The 23,526-nt window shown below is 54.3% G+C and overlaps 1 protein-coding gene across 1 annotated transcript in view; it reads right to left on the bottom strand.

Moving 5' to 3' along the window:
* The window catches only part of ANO1 (anoctamin 1), a 133,107-nt gene extending 119,715 nt beyond the window's left edge, over positions 1-13,392 (bottom strand). The window contains exon 1 of the mRNA XM_064492026.1: positions 13,194-13,392. Coding sequence (XP_064348096.1) covers positions 13,194-13,251 — 58 coding nt within the window. The 5' untranslated portion in view covers positions 13,252-13,392. The remainder of the gene's footprint in view (positions 1-13,193) is intronic.
* Between the last annotated feature and the right edge of the window lie 10,134 nt (positions 13,393-23,526).

The raw sequence follows: 23,526 nt of genomic DNA on the forward strand, positions 1-23,526 counted from the left end.
ATGGAAAACAGTACAGTGGTTCCTCAAAACATTAAAAATAGAATTAATTACTATACAACCCAGCAACCCCATTTGCGGATATATCCCCAAAAGAAGTGAAAGCAGGGTCTCAAAGAGATATTTGCACCCCCATGTGCACTGCACCGCTGTTCACAATGGCCAGGAGGTGGAAGCAACCCGGGTGTCCACTGATGGACGAACGGATAAAGAATATGTGGTCCGTCCACATGATGGAAGATTATTCAGCCTTATAAAGAAAGGAAATTCTGACACAGGCTACAATGCGGATGAGCATTCAACACATATGCTCAGTGAAACCAACCAGCCACCACAAACCAAATGCTGCATGAGTCCACTTGTCTTGAAGTATCTAAAGTAGACGAACTCTTAGGAACAGACAGTAGGGTGGTGGTTACCTGGGGCCAGGGGAGGGGACAGGAGAGCTGCCGAGCGAGTACACGAGTTTCGTTTATGCAGGATGGAGAGTTCTAGAGACCTGCACACCGTGTGCCCACGTAGCACTGCCGCGCTGTGCACTTAGAGACGGGCAGGAGGGCACATTGCATGTGCTTGTTTTTGCAATAATAATAATAATAACAGAGCTACAGGCTCTTCAAAGGATCCAGAGTTTGTAGGAAAGGGTGGTGCACAGGGGTCAGGGCAGAGAGCAGAACCGAGGAGACAGGTGGGCGAGTAGGGTGTGCACTGGGCCAGCTTCCGAGGTGGCAGGTGGACCCTGGCAATGTCCAGCCTGCACTCTCCCTGGACTTGGCAGGTTCACTTAAGGGAGCTGGGACCAGACAAGGGTTAACACAGGGAGGATGCAGGCAGGAAGAAGCTACGAGGGATAAAATGTGATCGCGGGAGAGAGAAAGCAAAGTTGGTAGCCGGGATACCAGCTTGGGTAGGAGAGAGTTTGGGTGTCAAGTCGGATGCAAATGCCAGGAGCACCTGTGAGGCGCGAGGCTACGTGCGTGGAAGGAAGCTCCCCTGCAGGCAGAGGTGAGATGCTTCAGGGGATGGGGAGGCCGGGTTAAGGACCAGGGCTTGTCTCCACATAAGTAAGAGCTGAAAATGCCAAGTGTAAGTAATCTCCAAAGGGTTCTCTTCCCACCAACATCATTTTTGGTTTCTTAACCAGTAGCAGTGCCAGGTAAGAGCTCCCGCAAATGCCTCCCCTGACATTTGCGGGGGGTTTGCATGGGGTCTCCTTGGAGACCAGGACACAGAGCCATGTGAGTCTTGGGGGCTCTGGGTGCATCAGGACCCCACATAGGTAGCAACTGTCTTATAGACTGAGAAATGGAAATGGATTTATCCCTTGGTCTCCAATGGTTTCCAATTCACAAAAATGGATTGCTTTCAGTTAAAAGAGAAATGGTCCCTAACTGGTAGCCCTGACACATAACTATCATGCAAATGATCCAAATGGACCCCCAGACAGAGGGACGCTGGCTCCTAACAAGGTGTGGAAAGCCGCCTTGCGGCACTCCAGGTGGAAGAGCCCTTTAAAGACCTAGACTGTCCCTCATGGGTACGTTCCATTTTGAATTCTTTGCAGCTGGTAAACTCATTCTATTGGTCAACTCACTTGTGAATCGTGCACAGGAAATAAAATGAGAGTTAGGGAAAAAGCCACGGCTTTATTTATAGAAACCTCATTTTTGCTATTCATCAAAAAAAATAAACACAACCCACCTCACACTAAAAATATGCTTCTGAAGATCAACATTGAGGCCATGTTTGGCTGACTCCATAGAGAAATGGAGATTTCAAACCGTAGGAATTTCTCACAGACGTTCCTAGAATAATCCAGGACAGGGTGCCAACAAGCATTTTTTTTTTCATTGACATTTTGAGCAACATGTCACCTCCCCCTTGACCCTGAAACTGGCAAAGAAATGCCTCATGTTTTGATAGATTCTTAGAGCTGTGTGACCTTTACCAAGTTACTTAACCTCTCTGAACTGCAGTTTCATTGTAGAATGAGGATAATGGTATCTACCTTTTGGGATGCTGTGAGGAGTAAACTAGATAATAAATCCATAATAAAGTTCTGAACCCAACCAGTGGCGACAATCATAATGTACTCGTGGTGAGACTTCTTGTGTCACCAATTCAAGGCTAGTCCTGTTGTTCCGTGATGTACTTTAAAGACAGCATAACGGAGATGCCAGTGTTAAAAGCCCTAAGCACCAGACAACACCACCTAACGTCATAATGTTTTATTTCTATGGCATCCACCAGAGAGGTGACTCGGAGTGTGGCCCAAAGTGCGCGGTCCTGCGCGCTGGGTGAACCCCGACTTAGCACTTCCTAACTGCGTGACCATCGCTGCTTTGTCATCTTTAAATGACGAAAGGCCAGCACCAGCTCAGGAAGGGGCACGCTCAGGCACCTGGTGTGCGATCATACACATAAAGCTCAGCCATCAGGGTTGTTAACAGTGTCAGCGTTCCGTCCCTTTTTCTCTCCTCACTCAGCTGGGTTCCAGCCCAGGTCTGTTTTACTCATTTCTGACCACGGCAGGAGAAGCCCCCAGAAGCTGCCCGACCTTTGCTCCGGCCGCCCGGGCATTGGTCTCCTGCCCTTGTGTGGGATTGGCGGGAGCTCGGGGTACCCCCGGGGAGACAGAGCCACGTCCTAATTCCCTGGTGGAATCTCACGGTCTGCAAGAATGCTTTCCCACAGAGCCTTTAGGTGGCTTGAAGGAGGGGTGGGTTCCGGCACTGCCCTCTCCTGACGCCTTAAAAGCACCTCATGGGAGCATCACACAAGCACAGATGTGCGCACATGTCGTGTGTCTGTGGACCAAGCAGCCCACACGGCCGGCACCCAGAAGCCCCTTCCCGACCCCCAAAGGGAAACTGCTTTCATGATTCCTGTCTCCACAGATGCATTCTGCTGCTGTGTGTTGTATAAACGGGGTCATGGAGTGTTTTGCTCGTTCTATAAATGGGATAGTACAGTGTGTGCCCTTTTGGGTCCAGCCTCCTTTGTGCATCACGACCTTGGTAATACATCCCCGATGCTGGGAGCGGCTGCGGGCAGTTCACCCCAGGGCTGTAAAGTGCTCCGTGGTGGGCAGGGACCACGTGTGTGTGCCTGTCCAAGTGTTGGTGGCCATTTGGGGGCTCCCAGTTCTGGGCCGTCATGAACAGTGCTGTGAGGAACCCTCGTCCGTGTCTCTGGATGAGTAGGGGCGTGCATTCTGATTGAGTCCCACAAGGAGTGGTCTGCTTGGCATCGAGTCAGCTCTGGTCCAGCAACAGTGGCTACACTCCTGCTACAGAGCTTCCAGTGTCAGCTCCCACCCGCGAGCAGCCTGCGAGAGCGCCCTGGCCCGAGCCTGGCACCGTCCCGTCCGCCTTGTGCATTTTAGCCCCTCTGGTGGTGCATGTGGCACCAAATGTGGTTTCACTTTGCATCTCCTGGTGGCTAATGAACTTGAGTGCCTTTTCACGTGCTTCCCAGGCCCCTTCTTTTATGATGCTTTCATCATCTGAAATGATTTGGGGGTTCCTGGGAACACGCCACTCTCTTGGGGACACACTGAGATGCGGTCCCCCAGGAGCAGCAATGCATTTCATTTTCTTCCTCCAGAACCAGCCCAAACACACACGAGACTTCAAGCTGGTTACCGGGCCCAGCCATTCTCTCCCTGAGGGCTCATTTTGCGTTGCCCTGACCCCATCCTGCAGGTGATCTCGCTGGGCTGCAGTTACACAGGTTTTCTCATGGAGAGCCCCCCGGGAGTTCTCTGTAAGTGCCTTCCTGAGACTTCACTTAGGCAGAGGTGAGCATCTGGTTACACCCAACCCAGAGCCTTTTCAGAACACAACAATGGGGCTGTGCTGTCCTGAGGACACTCGGGGCTCCCCCGCCGTTTGTCCTGGAGGAAACCCTTTGCGCTGTTACCAGACACTCCCCAGGTGTCTGCAGGCGGTCGTGGGAGAGCCCTCACTCAGGCTCTCACTATCTCCACTTTCACAAAAGGATGAAGACTTAGGCCACTTGATCCTCAGCGAGGCACATGGTCCCTATTTGCAGAAGAAAAGAGCAGCTGCACAGGGAATTCATTCATTCTGCAAATGCTTAACTGGGCGCCTACTCTGTGCCCAGCACTGCACTAGGTGCTGGGGATTCAGGACCCACAAGAGGTGCCAACCTGGACCACCTGGTGTTCACATCAGTGGAGCAGGAGGGCACAGAGTAAATCAGTCCAATAAATCAAAGCCCAGTTTCAAGTCTCAGACCTGGCTTGGGGGTTTGGGAAACAGGAAACACGTTTTGGCAGTTCCTTAAAGAGATACACACACTTTTATCCTATGACCCAGTAAGCCAGTCGTAGGCACTTAGGGGAGAAGTGAAAACACGCCTATGAAAGCACTGTTCCTCGCAGCTCCATTCATAAAGGCTCCGGACTGGAGACTACCAGTCCTTCCAGGAGGACGGACACGCAGGCCGTGGACCATCCACACGACGCGACACCCCCAGCCACAGGCCCGCTACTGGCCTGCATGAAACAGTGTGCTGAGCCCCAGAAGCTGGCCGTGGGGCTGTTCACACCCTGTGCTTTCATTTGTAAGTTCAGAAGAGGAGGAATCAGTCTGTGAGGTGGGGGTGGGGGATTGATGAGGTACACAGGTGTATGAACTTGTGTTAAAACAGAGGGAACCGTGCATTTGAGATCTATGTAAATTACACCTATGTAATTTACTCTCTATGTAAATTGCAACTCAACTTAGACCATCAAAGTATGACGTGTGATCGGTGCTCTACAGGAGAGGGGCTGGCGTTAGGAGTAGGGGTGATGGGCACCCCCGGTGGGATGGAGAGGACTGAAAAGGTCTCTCAGACAACATCGAAGGCCAGGCAATGAGAAGGAGACAGAGGAACAGGGCTCCAAGAGAGGAGGCTGCTTGTGCAAAGGTCCTGTGGCTGCTGTCTAGGGGTGGCTGGGGGATGGCCTTTCCCGAGACTCCGGTAGACTTTCATTTTATGGCTCTGAGGCCACTATGACCAGAAAGTCCGGCTTCTTGGAGCCCAAGGCTCAGTCCTGGCCCCTCTCTGGCCCCACCCCCTTGGCTTCCTTCATTTTTTCTTTCTTCCATCTTGTTGTTAATTTATGCTCTTTTCAAATGTTTTATCCAATGTATAAACCGGCTGTCATCTTTATTTGAGGGATGGGAGGACAAAGCAGAGTGTTTCTCAAAAAGTCAGAATTAAGTGCAGAACGTGAACCAGCCCAGGTACGCCTTGGGGACCATCCACGTTCGCCTTGCGTGTGCGGCAAACTCACACGGATTCAACAACAGTGGCTAATCCCCACCTCCCTCCAAAAAGAACAGTGATAAGAGCAAACATTTAAACCTTGCAGGTGGTTCCACCCACCACCCGCCTCCCAGGGAGCCTGAGTAGAGGGCGGTGAACCTGCCGTTCCTCTTCAGGTCTGGCGCCCCCGCGCCTCTCAGTGAACGGGCGTCGCCCCCTGCCCAGGACCCCAGCCCCCAAGGAGCTGTGTGCACTTTCCAGACTTGTTTCCCTTTAGAGGCAGAACTTCATCTGGCATCAACCAAAGACACGGGTGTCTCTTCTAAGGTGGCAGGAAACACAGCTGGTGCTGGACCGACCTCAAAGCTGGGTCTCCAACATGCTCCCGAAGGAACCTGGCCAAGCATCCTTAGACTCCTCCTTAGGTTTGGGAGGAGGGGAGAGAGCTCTGAACTTGGAGTAGGCAAACTCTAGCCCCATCTCTGTCACCAAAGTGCTCTGTGGCTTTAGGAATATCACTCAGCCTCTCTGAGCCTGAGTTTCCTCCAGTTACCAGGAAAATGAGGGGGTTGGACCAGGCTTTCTTATTCCAGGGTAGACCCAAGGCATTCATCTGCCTCTTTAAGGGCAGAAAAACACCTGTTCCGGTGATTATTGATTAAAATCAATGACATACTTATTTAAAGATTTCCCCTTTGAAATGGAAGTTGGAGCCTCTGTGTGTAAATGTGGTGGCCAGTTAAGGTCAATATCCAATTTATGGCTCCGTGGGACACACCTAACTAATCCCGAGGCTTTGGCCAACAAGAGACTTAAATTGAATTGTCTGTATTCTTAGTCACCTGTTGTTTAATTTATAACCACAACGAGCTGTCTCTGGTGTAGGGAATGCTGATGCCAAAACACTAATTAAGAAAGAGCTCACATATGATACAAATTTAGTAAATTCAGCTTAAGATGGTTTCAGAAGTTGATGACCCTAATCTAAAACCTATAGCCCATTAAGAAATCTCCAGCACTTCAAACATCAACATGGAAAAGAGAAATGAGTAACTTTACGGAGGGCCACCTGACAAGCACATCTTAGCCAGGTGAGCATGGGCAGCATCCCAGGGACCAGCAAAAATAAGCCCAGCCCTGTCCTTCTGGAACTTTGTGGAGTGCAGAGAGAGAGGGAGCAGATAGACGGGGAGGCTGTGTAAGTGCTCAAGGGAGAGAAGCCTGGTGCTGAGGATGCTGCTGGCCATAGGGGTCAGGGAGGCTTCCTGGAGGAGGTGACAGAGTGCGGAGGAAGAAACGGCCAAGACCCCAGCGAGCAGGAAAGAGGGAATGAAGGACCACAGGAAGGTCAGTGAGGCTGAACAGAGAGGGCAAGAAAGAATCTGGAAAGGCAGGTAAGCCCCACCTTGGGCTGCAGAGGGGCCCCTGTAGGGAGGGGGAAGGAGAGGTGGGCAAGGTGGAGGCAATGGTGGAATCAAGGAGAGGGCGGCCAGGCATGGCTCAGAAGCAGTGGGCAGCTTTGAGAAATGCGTGGGAGCTCGCTTCAACCCGACCAAGTAAAGGGCAGAGTGTGGGGCCGAGTGGAGGGGGTGACAGAGGACCACACATGAGCTTTGTGCCTCGCATAAGCCGTGGGGGTGGGAGGGATCTGAGCCACATCGGATGGAAGACAGGACGGGGATTAGGAAGTGAATGATCTACGGCCCCAAACTCCAGCCAGGAGCCCAGAGCAGAGTTTGTTGGGGCCTCCCCCATCCTTCGCCCTGCATCCCCAATCTGCTCCAGTCCCCGGCTGTTCTCTGCCCAGGAAACACAATGACACACACATAAGGCCGATTGTGCCTTCTTTCTAGCCGCTCACATCTATTGCTCCCTTCCCACCCCGAACGGCGTGTTCAGACTTTTGCAATGAAGTGTCATGTCAATGCATTAAAATATCATTATCCACCCGAGGCCGTATGTGGGCAGAAATAATTCCAGTTGAGTGTGAAAGGGAAAGGATTAAGTCTTGGGTGTCAAGGGGAATGTTTGCACACCACGCCCAGAGGCAAACATGGGTGCAGCTGGAGATAAGAGTGTTCGGCTGACCAGTGGGGGGTGGCGCCTGGTGGGTTTCGCTGTGCGTGTGTGTGTGTGTGTGTGTGTGTGTGTGTGTGTGTGTGTGTGTGCATGCATGTGACCCCAGAGCCCAGCCAAACTGCACTGCAGTGAAAGGCTCGGAGGGGAGCAAGGTGACCCCCAGGCTGCAACAAGAAAGCAGACTGGATTACCAGGCAAGGCATCTCCTGTACACGCAGGCCCTCCGAGGGCTACATGCACGAAACTAGTCATTTGTCTACCCAATGGCCACATGACCGTCGGTAAATGGATTTCTGGGGGTCGGAAGGCTTTTAATACTTCATTACACAGCATGGAACCCCGACACGTGAGCCTGGTGCTGGAGGAGAAGGGATGCCCACGCCAGGCAAAGGCGGGCTTGGGAGAGGAGGAGCTTACGAGCCACACCCAGCTCCGTGCTGAGGCTCCCGCAGCAGCAAGGTCTCCCCCACCCCAGGACGGCGGCCCTTCCCCACTCAAACCCCGACTCTGAGAGCTGGGTGGCAGCTCCAGTCCTCTGCTGCCCTGACTCTGGTCTGAGTCTCCGGGTCCCCCATCCACCTCAGCTGCTCACAGGGTGCCCTGGGCTGTGAGCGTGGGCACATCACTTGTCTCTCTGTGCCTCAGTTTCCTCATCAGTCAAAAGGGATTCATGTTACTAATAATTACCAACTTAACAAGCGAATATCCCAGACGGTGATGGGTGAAAAGGGCTCACAGCAGTGCCTGAAATAGAATGAGCTGACAAGGCCGTCAGCTGCCATCCATCCCTCCCTCCATCCACTGGGGCCACAGAAGTGAATGCATCAAGGCAGGCAGACTTAGCGGATGCCCGTACCTGAGACCCGACTTGCTGTGCGCCCTGAGGGAGGCGACAGTTGAGGCGAGACAGGCAGCGTGGTGGGATGGATGTGTCCTCGGCACCCAGAGCTTGTTTAGCCATAACCAGGGCCCTTCCACAATGTGCATCACAAAGTAAATCAACACAGGCTGCCAACTCCGTGATAGCTGGGACGGTGGCTACCCTGTATCTCCAGCTCCCAGTACTGTAACCGGCTCAAAGATGCAGATTCCTCTACATCCAAGTCAGACTGAATTGTGCATCAGACTGCAGGGTACAAGAGTTTCCTTGATTAGTCACATCACAGCACAGAGAAGAAGCTCACTGTACATACAACAGCATCAGAGGATGTGATCAAGAGAGTGAAAAGGCTACCCACAGGGTGAGAGAAAGTATTTGCAAATCTTACAGCGGGTAAGGGTTTAATATCTAGAATATATAAAGAGCTTCTACAATTCAACAACAAGAAGACAAGCAATGCATTAAAAATGCACAAAGAAATTGATTAGATTCACAAAGACTACACACAAATAGCCAACAAAAGCATGAAAAGATGCTCAACACCACTCAGGGAAACGCAAACCAAAGCCACACCTACTAGGATGGCTGTAATTTTTTTTTTAAAAAAAAGCAAACATAACAAGTGTTCATGAGGATGTGAAGGAACTGGAACCCTCATGCACTGCTGGAGAGCTGGTGCAGTTGCAGTGGGAAACAGTTTGGTGGTTCTCCAAAAAGGGAAACCTGTGACCCAGATATTCCCCTTTCAGGTATATGCCCCAGATAGTTGAAAACAGGACTCAGACAGACACCTGTATGCACATTTTCACTGCAGCTTAAGTCACAGTAGCCAAATGGTGGAAATAACTCGAGTCCACTGACAAATGAATGGACAAGGAAGATGTGGTCTGTGCCTTCGATGGAAAATTACTCAGCCATAAAAAAGAATGAAGTTCTGATCTCTGCTACCACGTGGATGAACCTAGAAAACATGTAAAGTAAAACAGGCCAGACACAGAAGGACAGATATTGTGTGTGAAGTGTCTAGAACAGTCAAATTCACAGAGACAGAATGTGGAGTAGCGGTCACCTCGGGCTGGGGTGGAGGGAGGGAAATGAGATCTATTGCTTAATGGGGCCACAGTTTCTGTTTGGGATAAAAAAAAGTTTTAGAAAGCGATGGTGGTGATGGTTGCACAACATTCTGAATGGACTTCGTGCCACTGATTTGTATGCTTAAACGTGATTAAAATGTTATGTACAGTTAAGCTCAATTTAAACAACAGAAACTGGGAGTGGGGAGGGGATAGCTCAGTGGTACAGTGCATGCCTAGCACGCATGAGGTCCTGGGTTCAATCCCCACTCCCTCCATTAAACATAAATAATAAACCTAATCACCACCCCCTGCAAAAATATTTTAAAAACACAAGGAAAAACCAAACCAAAACAAAAAGGCGAACCCCGCACCCACCTCCACCTGCTTCTAATCAACCCAGAAATCTTGGAGCTGCCTAGGATTTTTCTCTGATTCTCAGACCCTACATTTGACACGTGGGCAATTCCTGTGGGTGCTGTTTTCAAAATACACTCAGAGCCTGACCTCCACCTCTCCAGGCACAACCTCACCAGCATCTCGTGCCTCAATTATTGCAAGAGCCTTTGAGCAGGCTTCTGCCCTCCCCTGCTCCCCCTACCCCTCCGCCCCCAGCCTCTTCTCTGTAAGCAGCCGGAGGGATCCTGCCCACACCTAGGTCAGCTCCAGACCCTTCTGGTGGCTCCCGTCTCACTCAGCCCAAGTTGTGACAGTAGCCAGAGGCCTACCACCATCCGAATCACCCCTCCCCTCCCTCTGGTCCCTGGGCGCCCACTGGCATGTTTCAGGCAGTCTTTCCCCTGCCTCCTTCAGATGCGAGTTTCCACACTGCCCATCAGTGAAGGCTTCCCTGGCCGCTCTACTTAACATTGCCCTCTTTTCTCTTCAGCTTTTCTTCAGGGGACACATCACCAGCCAACATCTGAGATATTTAATTCTTAGGTCGTCAAGAAAGCTTCCCAAGGGCCAGGCCAGTGTCTGCTCTGTCCTCTGCTGTGTCCCAAGCCCCGAGAACACAGCGCCAGGCACCCTGCAGGCCCTCCAAAGCTGTCTGTTGAACAGGCAAATGGAAGTTTCGGGAGGGACAGGTCTCCCACCCTCTCTGAGCCGGCAGCACAGCGCGGTGACAACACACAGCCAGCCTGCCTGGGGTCCAGATTCTGCGTCTGCCTCTTAGCACAGCTCCGACCTTGAGTACTCTCCCCGTGCCTCAGTTTCCTCATCCACTAATGGCAGAGATGACAGGGTCCATCTCTTAGAGCAGGTGAGGACTGTACGGGATGTTGCAGGAATGGGCCACCCACATGCCCAGCACACAGTGAACTGTTCAACAAACATTAGCTGCATTTACCCAACCTCCCTCCCTCCCTCCCTCTCTCCACACCCAGGATGCCATCAGGGCAGAGAGGCATATGGGCTAGTTTCCAAGAGGAGGGGACATCCCAGCAGGGTTTTGAGGGATGGATAGGAGTGAAGTAGGCAGACATGTCCTGGTGGAAGGATGCCCACCTCCACTTCACTCCAACTCCACCAGCCCTTGCAGGAGGTGCAGACCATGGGCTTATGAATAAATAGCTTATTAATAAATAATGAGGGAGCTTCTAAAGAAGGCAGAGAGGGAGGTGGCAGCCGTAACAATCAATTGCTCCAGGGAAGTGAGAACGAGCTTGTCCTAGGATAAATCTCAGGACATCGGGCAGATGGTCCCATCTGGGTCTGTGACCTGAAGCTTGCAGTGATGATGAGGAGGAGGAGCAGATAACAACAGTGAGGGCGGCACCCACGCATACAGCGGAGCCACCCCAGTGGAAAGGCTGTAGAGTCGAGCCATCTTCACAAACCCTCTGGGCTGACAGCTAAGGCACAGAGTGGTTGAGTAAGTTGGCCAAGGTCACAGAGCTGCAGGCAGCATAGCCGGGGTTCAGACTGAGTTCTTCCTGACTGCATCCCACTGCGAAGACGTCCCCTTTTCAGGACCTCAGTGCCCAGCATCCAGACTAAGCAGGGGATTAAGGTCTCTTTCTATCTCCCACCTCCATGGTGTTATTACTTCGTATTTACCTGCAAGTGCCGATGGCAGCCTCTGGGTCTTAACGACACCGAGAGAGCTGGAGAGCCACATGGCCCTCTCAGGATTTGCACACACGTCTTGCATGCTGGCCGTGGTGGAAAGGGGCTCCTGGTGGCAAACTCAGGGATGGAGGCTGAGGCACTGGTCCCAGGGCCTTGGTCCTGTCCTTGCTGAAGCTCGGAGCAGGAGAAGGGGTGGGGGAGACCCCTGCCCACCACAAAGAGCAGAATGCAGGAGCAGATGCGTGGGGTCCGCCTGTCATTACCACTCAGATCTCCTCATCAGACCCTCCCTTAAGCTAAGTCCCGCCATCCCCACATCAGAGATACGGCCCACCCACTAACTTAGAGTGTGCAGGCCCGTGGCTAGCACACTGCTGAGCATAGCAATCAGCGCTTCGGCTGCATCGCTGGCGGACTGCGGGGTGAGGGAGAGCAAAGGCCTCACGGGAGCTGGCGCCGGACGTTGTGGGCCCCAGGTACCAACTGCGTAGCCTCAGCCTCTCTGCACAATGCGGACAATTCTGCTCCCAACTTACACAATCAGACTGAGGATTCAGTGTGTGACGTGCTTCAATCAGGGCCGGGCAAGAGGCAAGAACTGGGTTAGAGGCTCATCAAGGGCTGAGTCTGGGGGCTCATGAAGCCAGCTGGTTACTGAACGCATCACGTTCACGTGTGAACCAAAGGAAGCCGCTTGTGCCAGCAGGCCGGCGCGGCCAAACCCTCCTGGCTGGTTTCTCGAGCCACCCTCTTCCCTCCTGTTCCCACGTCTTGCCTCCCTCCTCTGGCTGGCAGTGTCCCCCTCTCTTCCTCCTGGGCCCTTCATTTGATGAGTATAGTGTCATTTCCAGAAAGAATCAAAATGGGGCTGTTTAAGAAGCAGGAATCAGGAGAAGTTTCTCCGTGGGAATCTAAAAAGGGAAAGAGTGGCGGGGAGGAAGGATGAGCTGGGAGGAAGGCTCCCCACTGCACTCAGGGGCTCCCAGGTTCAGGCAGCTCTGGTCACAGGACACAGCACCCTAACCAGGGTGCTCCGGGTAGGGCTTCAGCTGTGTAATTAGGGCCGAGTGCCTGATGTAACCCCTTGTCACTGTTGGGCTCTGAGGTTTACTTAATAACCTCTGAACTAGGAGGGGAAAAATCATCCAGGAAACATTGCTTGGGTCATTTATTTTAAAATTATTAGAATAAAAATAGCCAGGGTCGTGATTTATGCGCAGGGAGGGGCCGAGGAGGTCAGGGACTCTCCCTCCCAACTCGGTCCAAGCCGTATTTGTCTCCCCACTTCAAGTTCCTCTACAATTTCCATTATGACTTCAAGTCATAGTAGTTACTTTATATCGCAAATAAATCTCCAGAACAGCACGGAAATATTATGTGTATTAATAGCGCCTGTAAAAACATCCGAAAACCTTCCATCCGCCGAGGGCCTTGGGCGCGCGGCGCGGCTGGGAGATGCTCTCCCGGGAATCGGAAACCGCACCGCCGGCCTGGCAGATGCCCGCCCGGGGGCCGCGGCTGCCCCCCGCCCCGCCCAGCCCGCGGTCGGTCGGTCCGCCGTCGGTTTGTCTGTGAGTGCCCCCGGTGACCTGCGGCCGACCAAGCACCCCCCACCCACACACACACCAGAAAGCTCGCAGGGGAAGGTCCCCGCCACCAGAGACAAGGGTCCCCGCCACCAGAGACAAGGGTCCCTGCCTCCTGCTCCTCGCGCGCCCCTCAGTCCCGGGGAAGCCGCTGCCCGCCGGGGTCCCCGACGCCGCTGCTGCCGCGCTCGGGGTCCCTCGCCCCCCGCGCCGTCCCTGGACACTCACCAGCTGCGGGAGCTTCCTTGGGGGACAGCCCCTCGAGGCCGATGTCGCCCTCCAGCATGCTCTCGGCTCGCTGCCCAACTCTGGTGCGCCCCGGACGCACGGGGTCCAGGAGAGGGGGCGACAAGGTCACCCCCAGAGGTCTGCGGCGGCTCTGAGGGCCGGGGTCCGAGTCCACTCGGGAGGGGACAGGCCCCCTCCTCCTCCCCAGACGCAGGACGTCGCGAAGCCGCGCGCGCCGGAGCCAAACTTGGCCGCCTCGCGCACCGCCGCGCCGCTCCTCCCCTCCCCCTCGGCTTTTGGGCTGGGGTCCCCGCGGGCTCCCCGCCCCCGCCCCGGGGGCTACCTGCGGGCGCCGCCCTCGCCCCGCCCCGCGCGCAGCGCGACCGCCCCGCGGCCGCCCGGACACGGAGCGAAGGCGCGGGACGCCTGAGACCGGCAGCGGCCGCACTCGGCCCGCGGGTGCCGCCCGCCCCCGGCCTCCCGGTCTGCGGGGCGCGTCTCCTCCGGCTCCCGGACCGGCTTATCAGCCGGGGTGGACTGTGGGGCCCTGGGCGGTGGTGCTGCAGGGCCCCCAGCCAGGGCCCCAGGGAAGGTGAGCTGACTGTGGGGGAGGGGGCGGCCACCCAGCCCCGAGAGACCGCACAGCATGGGGCGTCAGTGGAGAGAGCACTGCCTCCTCCCCGAGGCGGCAGGACCCTGATTCATCACTCTCAATTTGTCAGAAGAGGAGGAGGTGAGGCCCAGGGATGGGAAGGCGGTCTGGAGGTTAGAGGGCAAACTTGGCCTGAACTTGAACCCCAGCCAATGCAGAACTTGGGAATCTGGATAAAGTGACAACAGTCTCCAAATCAGAGAAAAATCATGTTCTTTGAGGATTCCAGGTAAGCGAGGCGAAGAGAACTCAGTGAGGGGTGCTGGCAGGGGCCTCCCTTCCACATCCGGCAGCCTGGCTCTGGGTTAGGAGCCGGGAGCTACCTCTCTCTAGCCCTGTTCGTGTTTAGACGGCCAGATCTGCACAATTCAGCGTCCTCCTGAACAGCAGGGATGTGGGCACCAGGAGAGCGTGGAGAGCTGCAGGCAAGGCGCCTCCTGTCTCTACAAATCTCACACCCCTGACACCTCCAGATAAATACAATAAATTCTGAGGCAGAGTGGCCTTAAACAGAACGTTCATTTAAGCTGCTCCCAGATCACAGCAGGGCAGTGGTGGGACACGGGCAGGCTGCCTGACCTTTTGAAAGGCCACCTCCCACTTCCTGCACCCCCAGGAGGAGCCAAGCAGGTGCTGGGAGTCTACCCAAGTGAGGGGCCCCCCTGGATCGCCTGCCAAGTAAACGCCCCAAAAGCCAGACCCAGCAACCCTGTAGGGACCGACCACATCCACATGAAGGGAATCTATGCCTCCTGGAAGCTGGGTGACCAGTCCTCCCCGATCCCTGCCAGGCCTGCTGGGATTTGGTACCCATGTGTACTGCTCTGGGCAGAAACGCTCGCAGTAGCAGCAAAAGCACAAAGAAGTGTCTCCAGCCCGGAATCTTCTTCCCCACCCCCAACAAAGCGCTGTGGGCAGAGTGGAGATGCAACCCTCCTTCCCCACCGCGGGTCAGGGAGAAAGGTGACCTGCTGTTGTCCTTGGTGCTTATCTCGTTTCAGTCCAGACTAAACTATTGGGAGATGAGGCGCCTGGTAGGGTGCTGTGGACTCTGGCTCACTCGCAAAGAGGCTGCCAAGAAGCCCCAGGGTGTGTGCTGGGTACCCCAGGTGTGTGCCTGGGAGGGCAGAAGAAACAGATGGAGAAAAAGTGCCTTCCCGGCCCTTGCTGGGGCCACATGAGTTTCAGAGCCTCCCCCATCTGACCCAAACCATTGTTGTTCGGGAATCCAGATACAAACTCATTTTCCTTGGAAGGGTCTGATAGCCAACGTGATACACAGCTCAGTTGTGTAAATACACAGAGAAAATTTTAGAATTCTTACCCCTGGAATGATGAACTGTAAACCGAAAAGGCTCAGGAGGGAAAAAATGTAAATAGGTCCTGGGGCTATTTTTAACCATCACTGTTTACCTTTGGGGGGCAGGGATGGGCTATTGTCTAGTTAGCCAGCTTTAAAAATGCACATTATTTAATGCATTGTTATTAGCAGAAATATGTTAAGCAGCCATTAATAGATGTTGATTCATTCCGATTGGAGCCATTTTTCTTCTTTTCATTTCTTGGCTCCAATTAAACTGTGTTCTTATGAAGCCCTTCAGCTGTGTCCAACATATGCAAAGGAGCAGCTCGTCGACCCAGACTGTTTAAAGAGATATTTAATCCTATCAAGTTTTTTAAAGATATTTTCATAAATACCCGAACCAGCTCCTTCTTGCAAGGATTGGTTTCAGCTGCTACTTTGGTAAATGTTGCCAGGCTGGGGCGAGACAGGGCTCCCATGTGCCCTGAATGGGGAGGGGGTGCCCTGGATGGAGAAGGGATGCCCAGGGCCCCCAACTCATTTTCCGGGGAGCCCCTTGTGCCGTCAGGAAGATGTTTATGTCAGAAGCGGAGTGGGGCAAGTGGACTGTCTCGGGGAGGTGGCCTGCCCACGTCACAGCCACAGCCATCATTACAGGATACAGTAATCACGTTGCACAATGCTTATAATTATGGAAAATGGTTTCCCTTTTCGGCGAAGCAGGGAGGGAGTGGAGGAGAGAAGGCTGTTCCCAGCGAGGCTGGGGCCAGCGCTCATGCCCTGGGGTTGGCCAGGGTTTAAAATAGGCTTTGCAAGCTGAGGCTGGGGCCCTGCAGGGTGGGACAGGCTCAGCCCGCCCAAGTCCTTGTCAGATATGATTCAAGGCCCCGGGTCTCCACTGACCCCAAATGGCACCCAGGAGTGGGTCAGAGACCAGAGCTGACGTGACAAGCAGTGTCATGGTGCCCAAGGCCACCCCTTCTGCAGACCCCTCAGTGTATCACCTGCCATCACCCAGGCCCCTCGGATAAGCCAGGAGGTGCCCAGATTGTCACGTACACCCTGCCCCCACTGTCACTCGTCAGAACATGTCCAGGGTCACAGGTCATTTGAAGACTTGCTTCTTGTAGTCTCAGGAAGTCTGTTTTTATTTCAGCCAGGTTCTTGGAGCATTACTTTTCGTGGGCAGGGATCCTACTCAGGGTTGGCAGGCAGTGGGGATGAAGGATGAGTCCCTTGCCCTCCAGAGCTGGTGCAAGGATCGTCGGAGATGAGCAAGGCGGCAGAGGAGTTAAGCCCGGGCCTCACGGAGAAATAGAGAAGGGCTGGAACCCAGTCGTGGACAACTTGCTTCTTGGCACCTTGGTTGGCGCATCTGTAAAAGGGGCCTTGGCAGCAGCTGCTACTTGAGGTTTGAGGAAGCTGGAAAGAGAATCTAACTTCTAGCCCAGAACCTGGAGCATTGCGAGCCCTGGATTAGAGGGTGTTATTATTTGTGTCGTCCTCAGATAAGGCAGGCGGGGCCACGCGGTGGGCACTGAAACGCAAGGGAAGCCACTCCCAACCGGGCAGCTCGGAGCCGGCAGTGACCCCTGACCTGAGGCCCATCGGGGTGTTGGTGGCTTTAGGGCAGAGGCCGGGAGAAGGCACAAAAGTGGGGGAACAGGCCATCATAGCAAATGTTGGGGCCCCAGGCACAGCTGCACTGAGCAGGGCCCAGCAAGTCTTTTTTGGGGGAAAAAAAGTGGTATTGAGGTGAAATTCACACAACATAAAATTAACCATTTTAAAGATGGTGGCGGTGTACAGCTATCACCGCCAATTATGCAGTTTCAGGACATTTCCATCCCTCGGGAGCAAAACCCAGAACCTGTAGCACTCACCCCCCATTTCCCCTCCCCCAGCCCCTGGCAACCGCCCGTCTACTTTCTGTCTTGGGATTTACCCATCACGTTTCATTAAGTGGAATCAGACAGTACGTGGTCTCTTGCATCCCTCTTCTTTCACAGCATTTTTCTTTCTCCTTAATTCTTTTTTCATGATTCATCATGTTTTGAGGCTCGCCACGTCACAGCGTGTGTCGGAACCTCTCTTTGTGACTGAGTGACATGCAGTGCTACACTGTTTAGTCACATCTGTTTATTCACTCATCCACTGATGGACCTTTGGGCTGTTTCCACGGCGTCTTTTGGAAGGACTTGAGGGTTCCCACCAAGGTGCTTGGTGGGGCTGGGGGTCCCCTGGTGGCCCGGGGCCCCAGGCAAGGTTGGACAGATTGCTCAGTGGCTGTGGAGTGCGGGCAGCGGAGAAGGAGGAGGACCAGAGCGTGGGCAGCGAACTGGGGAGAAACCAGCTCAGCTCTCCCAGCAGCTGGAGACTTGTGGCAGCTGCTCGTTGCTGGTACCAGGGGCTTCCAGCAAATGCAGCGCACCCAGTTGCTGGAGTGAGCCTGGGCCCCCCCACTGATGCAGAGGGCCTGCTGCTGAGCGGGTCTGTCTCCGAGGGCTTAACTTGCCCAGGAGCCTGCAGTCGAGGCCACTGCCCAGCGCTTCTCCTCGGGAGTCTGTTTATTTAACAAGTACTTACACAGCACTTACTGTGTGCCACGGTCTCTTCCAAGCACTTTATAAATATCAGCTCTATGCAGTCCATTCTATTATCGTTGCCACTTTACAGACGAGGAAACTGAGGCTCAGAGAGGTGGAGTCACTTGCTTGAGGTCACACAGCAGTAAGGGTAGAGCTGGGACGCAAACCCAGGCAGCCTGGCTGGAGATCAGGTCTGTGCCGGAACCAATGTGCTCTAAGGCAGAATCCAGTGTTTCCTAAACATCTCTCGTCCAAGTCCCCATATTTTGACTTGAGCCTGAGCTGTGGTCTCCTGGTCATAAAATATGACATTTTATTCTTATTTTTCTTTAATCCAGCTCACTTTTAAAAATTCCTTGGATATTTTTATGCTTTTAATTGTGGTAAAATATATATAACAAAAATCTACAATTTTAGCCATTTTCAGGTGTGCAGTCCTATGGCAATGCTGAGCAACCATCATCCATCTTTTCATCTTCACCAACTAAATGCCCATTTAACACCCATTAAACACTCCCCCTCCCCCAGCCCTGCCCGCATCCCCCCGCCGTCTGTCTCTGTGGATTTGGCTCCTCCAGGGATCTCCCAAGAGTGGGATCGCCCAGCATCTGCCTTTTGTGACTGGTTTATTTCACTGAGCCTCGTGTCCTCAAGGTTCCCGTACGTCGTAGCGTGTCTCAGGATGTCTCTCCTTTTTAAGACTTGTCAAACTTTATTTTTAAAGAACCCAATATTGCTATTAGAAATGGAACATCAGAATCAATGGCCACAAACAGGAGGTGATCATTTAATAAAGGCCAATAAAAACACAGCCATGTTTGGGTCCACCTGGGCGCCCTGCCCTGGGGCCCTGAGCCGGAGACGGCACAGCTGCCCCGGGAGAGAGGGCGCAGACCTCCTGGCACCAGGCTGAGACTTTCTCCTCGACACACTCCAGATGCCTGCCAGAGGAGCGAAAAGCGCACTGGGTTCTTAGCACGACTGTGACCCCCCGATCTCCTGAGATTAGCTCCCTTGTGGCCGGGAGATGGGAGTCGGGGTGGAGGGGGCTGCTGCATTTAGGGAAGTACCCAAAACGCCAATGATCACGACTGCTTCTGAGCACCACGCAGGCTTTGTGAGCCGGTGCTGGGACCCCCGTCCGTCCCATGTTGCCTCTTAGATGTGAGCGGGCAGCCTCGGCCTCAGAGACCCCGGACGATGCAAGGTAGCTGGGATGAAATATTGGTTGTACTCTTTTTACCTGCGTGACCCCAGCCACATCAGGTCTGAGGTATGATTCCCACTTACAGCTGAGGAAACGGATGCCCAGGGGGACAACATCTTGCCCAAGTCCACACGCCTGGTCAGTGGCAGAACCGAGAGTCAAAAACCAGTTCCAACTGATTGTAGAAATTTCTCGTCACCTGCAGGACTCCTTCAGTGCGCCATACCAAACTGTCGTTTGTTCCTTGAGAATTTAGAACTCAAGGGGATGGGCCTGGGACACTGGGTGCAACACATTGTCGCGGAAGAACGAGAAGGTTCTGGACACAGTAGAAATCACCCACAATTAGTCTCTTCTATTTTCTGTGGCCCAAGTCCGGGCTCGGGGCTCCGTGGCCTCTCCTTAACCTTTGTCTTTGTTTGTTTGCGGGACAGAGTGGGCAGAGGGCCTACGGGAAGACACTCAACCCGCAGTCTTCCAGGTACGGTTAAAGTCAGTGGCCAGTTTACCCTTAAAGGCTGCCCCATACTGTTTGAGTTTTGCAATGAAACGGACTGGAGTTAGCGTTGTAAATATTTACGCTCAAGGCCCCATCAAAGAAAACAGCCTGTTTTTTCTTTTTTCAGAGTAAATAACATCGATGCCAAGGCTCTTGGCTCTAAATCACAGCGCAGAGGACAGCCTTCAATGGGGTCTGTTACCTGAAGCTGTAGATTTAGCTATAATTCAACACACCTGGTGCCTTTTCGCCCCCAAAGGCCAAAGGAATACTCAGTGGGTCCCTGGGCTTTTACTAAGGAATCGATGTAAAACGGTCTCCAGGGAAGGCTCACTTCCCTCGGAGTTTAGTTTAAAAATAAAACAATCAAGAAGGTGTCTGTCATCACCCAGGGCATCTGCTCTTTGAGGCTTGGCCTTTTTCAGGTACGTGGCCAACAGAAGCTTAGGCACCACCGTCTGATGGCAGGTACGTACTGGGCGAAACCGCCCACCTGCCAGCTGGAGGGCCAGCCCCTGCTGGAAGCGCACGGCACGTTCAAGGTCACTCTGGGTCTTCTGCACAAGGGTGCACTTGTGTCCCAAATGCCAACCTCTTCCTCAGGGTGGGTTGGAGGATGACGATTCCAGAGAAAGAAAATGCTGGTGGCGGCGCTGCCCTTGGAGACGCCGGCCGCCGCCTCCCCTGAGGACCTGAGCAGGGCTCCTTGAGGTCCCTTGTGGGGGTAGGTTCCTTCCCCCTTTCAGCCAGATATGCAAATGACAGCAGCTCAGAGCGAAGACTGTTCACAGACCCTCCTCTCCCAGGCGAGATAACACTTTCCCACACATTCAAAGGGAATCTGAGAAGGAAAAGCAAAACTCTGACCTCAGATATCTCCAGAGGGCTCAGAGCCGAGACGACGCTCCGCCCACGGTGCACAGAGCTGGTCAGCTGGGGGACAGCCCTGGCCGGGAGTCAGCTTCCTTTGTCCTCGAAAAGCAGCGGGTAAGTCATGTCCCTAGGCCACCCTCGCCCTCCCCCTTCAGATACACTTGATTTAAAAATCTCACACTCAGAGAATCAGCCAAGTCAGCCCTTGAACCTCAGGGCTGCACTGGTGGCTGGGTGGCGGGCTGGTGGCAGGCCAGTCTGCTGGCCGGGCCCAGTGTGCAGGCGGGATGGGCTGTGCTATGTCCCATTTGAAAGGGCAGCCCTGCTGCCCACCCCACACCCACCCCATCTGCCAGCGTAATCCTGCCCAAAGCGTAGGCATCCTTTCTGGTTAGCGACCCGCCCAGACCTTGGTGCCCTGCACAGGGCAGTGGGGTGCTCTGGGCAGGGCGAACCCTCCCAGGGCCACGTTGCAGGGTTTGGAGCAACAGCTGACTGTGTGCAACACCTTTACAGCCTCTGCGGTCTTTGATCGTGACGAAGGCGTTTCGGGTTTGAAGGACCTCTTCCGGCCCCTTCCATGCACGTGGGACGGGACCCTGGTGTCATCGCCTGTGTCAGGGCTGGTTTGACAGGTCAGGTAGCTCCCAGAGCTGGGTTCCAGCCCCCTCCTTTAACTTCAGGTGAAAGGATTAGGACCATGTGGGGCCGGGGGGTGGCTGCCCTCCCACTCTGGACGACCAGTCTTCTTCGCTCAGAGAAGCCAGGGAGTGGCCTGTGCGTGAGGCCGGCCGGGCGTCTGTCCCCGCTGACTGTGCCTTCTCACACGCAGCCTCGGTTCCTCCTCCGTGGTCCGGGCTGGCAGTGGCACTGGGCCAGCCATCTCCGAGGGTGGGGATGGAGATGAGGTGGACCTATGCTGGGATGAGCTGGTCCAGCGCCTTCTAAACCCCAGGTTCAAAATTGCTGTGATAAGTACCAATCAGGGCCTGGCAGAAAACAGATGGATCCCTCCAGAGGGGGCTTGGATGCTGCGGCTCAGGCCCCATAACAGACATCACAGACCAGGGGGCGCTTAAACAGCAGACGGTCACTGGAGGCTCGAGTCCGAGGTCCAGGCGTGGGCGGGGCCGGCTCCTCCCGGGGCCTCTCTCCTCGGCGTGGAGACGGCCGCCTTCTCCCCGCGTCCTCACGTGGTCGTCCGTCTGCGTGTGTCTGTGTCCTGATCTCCTCTTCTTGTAAGCACACCAGGCCTATGGGATTAGAGCCCACCCTCGTGACCTCATTTTACCATATTCTTCTCTTTTTCATTCATTTTGTTTGTTTTAATGGAGGTGCTGGGGGATGAACCCAGGACCTCGTGCGTGCTAAGCACATGCTCTACCACCGAGCTCTACTCCCCCACCCCCTTATTCATCTCTTTAAAGGCCTGACCTCCAAATATTGTCATATCCTGAGGTCTGGGGGTTAGGACTTCAGTATGAATTTGGGGGGGACACACTTCAGCCCATAACAAGTTTAATGAAAGAAAATTTTGCAGAGGCGTGATCAGGTTACAAGAAGTTAGTAAGGGAGGATGAGGCACCCAGGCACTGGCAACAGTGGGGAGCCGATGCCCAAAGGACCATGGACGGGGTGGTGCCAGGCCTCCAGGGATGGGGCTGGAGAGGGGGCTGCCTGGTGGGAGCTGGGGTCTTCTGCAGAGGAACGCAGCCTGGCGGGAGTAGCCAGGAGAACAGAGGCCCAGTGTCCTTTCCTGTCCTCTGGTCTCAATGGCCAACCGTGTTCAGAACCCAGAGGGTGACAGGGACCTGTGGACACAGTCCATGAAGGCCAGCCCTTCCCCCACCTCTCCGGGCACAGAGCAGAGCAGGGCAGCGAGGAGCTGGGCGGACAGAGCCTCCGCAAATCCCAGTGTATCAGTGTTTTGACCTCAACCACGCGGACAGCTTAATAAACCAAACAAAGCCAAGCAAACTAAAACAAACAAATTGGTCAGCTGCCCTGTCCCTGCTGGGCAGTAGGTTTTGAACGAACTGTGTAAGATGCAAGTCACCCCACTTGGTAGATGGCTCCAGCTTCTCACTGGCTTATGAAGATGACATTGGGTCCAGGATCAGAGAGGCAGTTTGTCCTGGAGATGGAGAGGTGGCTGGAGCCGGCGCCACAGTGCTGCCGTGTTCATGATAAACCCCACAGAGATGCTGTGCAAGTTGCCAAAGACCAAAGGAGGGGCTGTCCCTTAGGATTCCCAAGCACCCATGAGTCTGTGCCAAAGGGGCCCAAATTGCCCCTTCGGGGGGGTTGTGGGTCTGCTCAGCCCCCCCCCACCCAAGGGTTTTATTTATGCAGGAAGGCACCAGCCCCTCACTTCCGGCTTCTCAGGCAGTTAGAGCTTGTTGTTCTCAGTGGACCCCATGGGAGGCAGTCCTGGGGGACTCCTCAGAGAGGATGTGGTGGCCTTTGGTCATTTCAGGAAGGGGGCTGCCCAGTACCTAACCTCCCTTCCTATTTGGGGGATCCTCTGTGTGTAATATTAGTGGATGAGAGCCACTCCTATGGAAGCGGGTGGGAAATCCTCCAGCTCTGTCTCCCTAGCAACTGGGCCAGGGCCATGGCCATTGGACCCAGGCTTGACCAATCAGACGTGCCTGTGAGTGGCTCAGCCTCTGGACCAGAGAGGGAAGGGTTAGGATTCTCTCGGAACAGCATGGCGCTGTCCAGCGGCGACGTAGCCGTGTGCCGTGGCCAGGGGTCCTGCAGCAGCGTGGGGGGCAGAACACTTGTCCTTCCCACTCACGGCCTCCCAGGCTGCCTTCACTCCTGCCTCTCCCAGGGCCTCCCATCACGTTCTTTTCTGGATAGAGAATTAGACTCGATGTCTGTTGCTCGCAGCCAGGAGTCCTGACCCACGGAGAGTGAAACTCACGCTCACGCCCGGAAGCAGCGTGTCTCGGGCATCTTCCTTCCGGGCAGCTGGTCCTATTTCGTGGACACCGAATTGTATAATGGCTCTCGTTTCCTTCTTAGAGTTGGTTGCTGGGAGGCTCAGGACGACTTGGGGAGGTGGCCTGAGCAGGTATTTAAGACTGTGCCGCCTGAAGGTGACCTCAACTTAGGGCCAAGGGCATGGATGTTCCCACTTGCTAAGGGACCACTGAATCACACCCACCTGCCTTTTGCCATCTCAGAGATCTTGGGCAAGAACCTT

Source organism: Camelus dromedarius, chromosome 12 (genome assembly GCF_036321535.1).
Source record: "Camelus dromedarius isolate mCamDro1 chromosome 12, mCamDro1.pat, whole genome shotgun sequence".
NCBI lineage: Eukaryota > Metazoa > Chordata > Mammalia > Artiodactyla > Camelidae > Camelus > Camelus dromedarius.